Raw genomic sequence first — 7,035 nt, 5'->3', positions numbered from 1 at the left:
GGTTAAAATGGTCGTACTATATTCGTGACTACAATAATGGATACTTTTAAAAGAGAAATGAATGATAAGATTAAATCTTGCTTCATTTGGAATTAATGTAGATTTTTATTTAGAACTCAATGTTTAGAGAGTAGTTTCACGATTGATTAACATTTTTTTGTACTCGTTTGATGTTGTAATTAGATGGAACGTAGAAATTTCATCAGATGCGATATCAAATATTTGAGGAATCTATACGAATAACAAAAGACTGCAAGAGCTTGTCCTTTTATGCTACCTCAATTACTTTCCTGAAGATACGTATATCACCTCAAGGTTCATAAACATGGTCTTCATCGTAATATTGGACACCTGGTACATTCAGTTTTTGATAATTGATTTTTTTGACAATAGTTAACACTTGACAAATCACAAAAATCAAACTTCCCATTACCCGTATCTTGGAACTGCACACCCATACTTTTAACTTGCTTCTCCTTGCACTACACCTGCTACATAACCAACTAATCAACAAAAAATTAATATTTCAGTTGTTTTTAAAGTATTAAAACGCAAAGCTAAGACAATATACTTGCAAAGCTAAAACAATATGCTTTGAGTTACAGGTTGTCAGACATAGCAGCAGGTTGTATTATCCATTTTTCACTTGGGGTTATAGATTCGTGGTAGTTAATTATTCTTGAAATTGACCGGCGAGAGCTAATAGTGATTGAGTGTGTGTGTTGCACTTTGTGTGTTCAAAATAAATAAATAAATTATGAACAGTATATATGTTGATAAACGTAATTAATTGTTTTAAAATTCTACTCCATCGGCATCGTGCCTCTAATTAAGTAATGGAGTTTGGGAGAGAAAAATCATGCAAGAACAGGACAAACAATACTAAAGAATTTCAGGACATAATACGAAAATCATGGACATCCAAGAGAGAGAAAATAGGGACACACATTCCACTGCTCATATCCCAATGTTGAGAATACTGTCAAAGGCTGTTGGATTGGCACTCGGAACATATCCCAATGTTGAGAACACTGTCAAAGGCCGTTGAATTGGCACTCGGGACACACCCCCGTGAGTCTATCATTTCCCTACATAAGAATGGCACTAATAGGGTTGGACCTTCTGCTAACTTTTGGGATGGGCCCCATCTTCTATTAGTGCCATGGGAAACTTCCCGGTGTAAACCGTGGTATGTTGTTTTTTAGGTTGTCTGTCCTATTTTCGTCTCTCAAATGCTTTACAACCATGTTTTTCACATTGATTTGCTACAATATCTGATAGTGTGGATAACTATAAGACCACACCATCAGAGAGAGTATTGAAAACATGAATGAACACTTTCCATATGACAAATGTTTATTGTGCAGAAGAACCAGCAAATATTAATCTAGTTTGAAACACAACATAAGCTAATGCTTTTAATTTGGCTGCAAGGAGGACTTAGAAAACCTACTGCAGTATCGGGTCATCTCCAACACCCAATTAGCCGCAGTGCTTTCAACAGTGTTGACCGAATGCGTATTCTTGATTCGGAAGTAATAATTGCATAGCAGATTAAACTCTATAGATGATACACATTCCAGATGTACTGCCCCTGGCTGTTACAGTTCACAGTTCTAGATAATCCTTTTTTCATTTAATTGCATCGGTTATGGGTTCATCTATACCAAGAAATACAACTCCCGAATCGCAGCTGGCAGCCAGGTCTAATGGACCTGACTTGAGTGTTAATTCCTCCTGCTATGATTACTTACAGGTGACAATGACCCATGGTAAAAACTATTTTCAGTTCTTGAGAAGGTACCTTGGTTCCTATCAGGCATCATCCTAGACGAAGATTGAAATTGCTGATCACCGCTGCAACGAATAACAAATAAAACGGCAACCATTGATGCTATTGCACCAAAATTCCCTGTCTACATACCTACGATTGCTGCAGCACATATTGATTCTTCATTTTTTCCCCAAATATTCGAACTTGTACCTTTTTCTTTACTGTCAAAATCCAAGGTACTGCACCGGGTCTTAGAAAATGAGATGTTAGATGAAGATCATCTTATCAAGAAAAATATGCCTTCAGATAGAAAAATCTTACTCATGCAAGATAACTATCAAGCTAGATGGCAAACTCATTTGATCGATCACTCCTTTTAATGGTACTAACAAGCATAAAAGTGAGACAGTGATGAATTTGAATCGTTATATTAATCGCATAACTTGGAGAATAATTTTCCAGAAACCGAGGGAGTATTAGAATAGGTTAGGATTTGCTGGAGGTCGTCCAATTAGTTTGTTTATCAGAGTAACTAATATTTAATATCAACGTCGACAGATCATGTCTGAGTGGTGTAGTGGTTATCACGTTTCCTTTACACGCAAAAGGTCTCCGGTTCGAACCCGGGCTTGGACATTTGTTTTTCTTTTGTTTTTGCATCTGGTTACGCAACTTTTATTTTGTTGTTAATTCTTACCTGGCTAATGCGGAAGATTTTAAATCATCCATATGCAGGAGAGCAAGAGCATAGCATTGAGCAACTAGATCTTCAGTTGGAAAGTTCTCACTTTCACTACTTTAAGAAACAACCTGGCATGTCAATAGGTCATGTTTACAGATTATTACCCAGCACCCCAACTAGATCTTCAGTTGTTCACCTGTAAATCTCATGAGTGAAGTTCATAACCTAAAAACTATATTGGAAAAACAAATTGTACATGAATCCCAAAAACATCTTTGCCTATTCGTTTCTATCAGATGGAAGCAAAATAACTACAAACATGCATATTTCTGCAAGCACAGAGTGTGACTGCTCTGACATCTACAATGCCAAAATACAACTCTATCAAGCTCCACAAAACAAAAATACTTTTCAGGCCTATAGCTACGCAAAAAAAATGTAAATCAATCCAGAATGCTATAGCCCAACAAGGCAAGCTCTTTTGATGCTTATTGGCAGAGAAAACCAGTTGTCAACAAGCACCAATGTCAGATCATAAAGCGAATACTTTCTTCACAGGGATAAAGCCTACCCCAACATGCTCAACTTCAGTTTCAAGAATATAAATGGGGCATTGATCTGGGATCGAGCTCCAGACAGCCACGCAACTCACCATATCTTGCTTCTTTCAACATGAAAGAAGGAACTTGATGAGATAATCTGTATAATTCAACCCATGGTATAGCAATAATGGAGTCAAGTGCCTCTCTTTCTTTAGCTTTGAATACCGTCTTAAAACCGGTCACACTTTGCAAAAGTGAAACGATTATCCAACGATCATCCACTACCTCTAAGATTTCAACCATCTAGTACTCACATTCCTTCAGGTTAGAGCACATCAAGTCAGAGCAGAATTTACTGTATAGTGCCCACACTTCCCCTGCCCTTGGATAGATTGTGTGTATGTTTTCACCAGATGGCTCCCCATTTAACTGATGACAAAAGGAAATGGAATTCTCAAAGGCAACACCTTCCCCAAATGCAACCTTAAATGTTCCGCTGCACACTGGCATTCCCTTGTCAATCCATGAAATAGCGCCTTTTGGTGGATGACATGATTCAAGCCACTTAACAGTGACTTTAAATACTGGAAACACTTCAACACTCTCTACCCGAGCATTGGTCTTAGGCAAATCATCCAATTCGCAGTACAAAGCCCATATCTGACCAGTCTTTAAATTCTCTGGAGATCGCTTGTTATTGAAGTTGCAAAACTGTGTCTCTGGAATTTCAGATAGCTTCAACTGAGCAGGTGCAGAGGGGATTTGGATTTGCTCATTCACACTGCTAGGTATGGCATCCACACCATCTTGACTCATCTCCTTGGAATGAGCAGCTGCAGCAACATCTTTACTACCAAAAGTGGAACCATCACAACATGCAAGGCCGTCTGATAGATTGGCGTCAACCATAATCTTATCCACATGTCGTGCAGGAGCTCCTTCACATGATATCTCAGAAGATAGCCCATCATTAAAGTTGCAAAATTCTGTTTCTGGCAATTTAGACATCTTGAAATGAGCAGGTGGAGAGGGGACCTGAATTTGCTCATTCACACTGCTAGGCATGGCATCCACACCATGTAGACTCATCTCCGTAGTGTGAGCAGCAGCGTCTTTACTGCCCAAAGTGGAACCATCACAACGTTTCATGCCATCTGATACAGTGGCAGCATTACACTTATCCAGAGGTCGGCCAGATGCTCCTTCAGCTCGCCTCCTATGATAAACAATATTTGTAATCCTTGTAGGTGAGTTACTTCATCCATGGCGCTTAGCTCAGAGGTTTTTCTCTTCTTTGACTTTTGAGACCTTGTTCGAACTTCATATTTGTCCAAATGAGAAGGTTCCAGGGGTCTTTGCTCAGCGGCAATGCCAGGGTTGGTTCCCACACCATTAGAATCCATCTCCGTAGTAGCATCCCGGTCTAAAATTGAAGTCTCTTTGCAGACAATGGAGGTATCCAAATCAGATAATGAAACAGGCATCGCAGACGGATCCAACTTCCAGCATCCACGCAACGTTCCTTCCTTCTCATCAGTCAGACAGAATGCAGGCATTTGGTGAGAGAATCTAAGCAACTCACAGCGTGGTATCTCCAGTATGGATTCACCTGCTTTTCTCTGAATCTTAAAAACCGTCATGTAACCAGGAACCTTCTCCAGAACTAACACCTTGATTGTGCCATTGAAGGGGTTCACCTTGTTAACTTCTCCTACGCCGTACTGGCACGTCTGGAGGTCAGAAGTAGACAATTCTGAACTGAATTCCCTGAATATTGCCCACACTTCGCCTTCCCTTGGATAAATTGCATACTTGTTTCTCGTCCTAGCTACTGCTCCTCCGCAAGATGAGAAAAACGAGTAGTTTCATCAAACTCCTTTGTCAGGCCGCCAGAAAAAATTCCACAGCATGTGGGCACTCTATTGTCAAGCCACTGAATCACACCCTTTGGTGAGGCGCCTTCTTCAAGCCATTGAATGTGCACTTTGAACTTTGGGTATGATTCAACCTTATTTATCCGAGCATAGTACTTGGGAAAGCTATCTAACTCGCCATACAGTGCCCATACCTGACCAGTTAGAAACTTGTCATGAGACTTGTCAACGCTAAATACATAAAATTCGGATTCTGGATGTTCACAAGGCTTTGTAGTCGAAGAAGGTACTGAAGCAGGAACCCCCTCAGCAGCAATGACATTGTCAGAAACATCTTCGAAGATACTCGTTGGCAGGAAAGCAGGATCAAGCTCAAAATAACCTTCAGGGACATCTTCTCGTTCTGTACCAGTCATTCTAAATGAAGGAACCATATGCGAGAATCTTACAAGTTCTTCGGGCGGTATCTGAATTATATCCACGCCAACCGGCTTGAACATGCACACAAATCCTTTTATCTTGACTAGGTAGGAAACCATAACACCCACATCCTCGGAATAATCAGACAGGACCTCCACAAATTCATACTCGTGCTCTCGGTAGTTTTCGGATTTTGAGTTCCATGAGATGTTCCATAGTGCCCAAATTTCACCTTTCCTTGGACAGATCTTATAAGCAATTCTACCTTCTTTTTCACAAAAAACCCTATGAGAAAATGTACATATACTATCAAGGGTATCAGTATAACCATGCTCAAACTTCCCACAAGCAACAGGCAATTCACAAGTCTCATAATCTGTCTCATTTTGATCAGCAGGAACGAAATCTAACCAAACTATGTTCACTTCGAATGGCGTATAAATTCTTCTGGTTAGAGAATAGAGTCTTGGCATGGCATCTAAACTGTCACGAATAGCCCATACCCGATCAGCTGCTAAACATTCTTCACTCCTATCCTTGTCAAAGTCATAAAATTCTGGATCTGGAACTTCAATAGTTCTTGATCCTGGTTCAGTTTCTTCTTCTTCACATAGGTCATTATCATCATCTGCTGCTGCTTCCTCTGCATTATTGTTGCAGTTGTCAGCCAATTCATCTCCCTCGGTGACAATTGCAGCTTCTTTCGATTGCACATTTCCTTGACCATTACAAATCATTGGTGTGAATACTGGAGGCGGCTGCATTTCTAATCCTTTTTCTAGTTTTATTTTGTAGACATCCATGGTTGTCAAGTACTTGCAGAATTTTCAAACTCAAATTTCACCAATAAACCTACAAAAATTGAACAACACCCAATCAATGAAAGCCCTTTACAGGCCTAAAATAAACACAAAATTTGACACAGAAATTGATAATTGAAGATTAAAAAAAGAGGGTCTTTTCTTCACTTACTTGTTTGTTGCCTTGAAAATGAGTAAAGAGAACAGCAGCGCAGATTTTGAAGAAGAAATTGAAACTTTTTGCCAATAGCTGACTCTGTGAATGGTGAAGCTAAAATCTCTTTAGCAAAACCCTTCAAATTAATGGTGAAGCTGACTCTGTCTCTGTGAATGGTGAAGCTTCAGCCCAAATGTATTGGTAATCACTGTATAATCTCTTCAGCAGAACCTTTTAATTTTTAATTTTTTTTTTAAAAAGGAAGAAAAAACAACCCCAGAATGAAACTACCTTACTTGACACACCTCTTCTTGGTCTAGAGTCTTCTTGATGGGACTGAACATACAATTGAAACAGAGGTTGGGAGATAAAACAAAAAGAAAAGCATCAGACAGAGAGAGAGTGCAGTTGTAGTACAGTGCAGTCAAGGCACTGCTTAACTTGTTCACAGTAGAAAACAGTCTGTAAAAAAGAGCTTCATTTTTTTTTTTTTTTTTTTTTTGGAAACCGAACCGTGTTCTCTTTTAGTTGCTCGTCTTTAATAGGACATCCAAATTTGATTCAGAACTAACAAACTTAAGATTAAATGTGCCTGTGCCGGTTAATCAAAACTAGGCCACATATGAAATTTTAATTTCTAAAGAAGGCGTTATTTTGTGAAAAGAAGGCCAAAAAATATGATGGTCGTTAAACCTAGTCGGGCTGCGTTGGAACTAAGACAGGGAGGTAAATCTGATCACTGTTCTGCGATCGCACAACCCCAGCCTAAGCATAGGATCATGAAAC

General features: G+C 39.4%; 1 protein-coding gene and 1 non-coding gene across 2 annotated transcripts; one reads left to right on the top strand and one right to left on the bottom strand.

Moving 5' to 3' along the window:
* The first annotated feature begins 2,337 nt into the window (after positions 1 to 2,337).
* Positions 2,338 to 2,410, top strand: TRNAV-UAC. The gene has a single exon. It is a non-coding gene; the product is annotated as a tRNA-Val (tRNA).
* Positions 2,411 to 4,826: 2,416 nt separating this feature from the next.
* On the bottom strand, positions 4,827 to 6,095 carry LOC113271974. Its single transcript, XM_026521896.1, has one exon. It carries the CDS (start codon positions 6,093 to 6,095, stop codon positions 4,827 to 4,829), a length of 1,269 nt encoding a protein of 422 aa, XP_026377681.1.
* Between the last annotated feature and the right edge of the window lie 940 nt (positions 6,096 to 7,035).

Source organism: Papaver somniferum, chromosome 1 (assembly GCF_003573695.1).
Source record: "Papaver somniferum cultivar HN1 chromosome 1, ASM357369v1, whole genome shotgun sequence".
Classification (NCBI taxonomy): Eukaryota; Viridiplantae; Streptophyta; class Magnoliopsida; order Ranunculales; family Papaveraceae; genus Papaver; species Papaver somniferum.
This window is presented reverse-complemented; position numbering and strand designations above follow the sequence as displayed.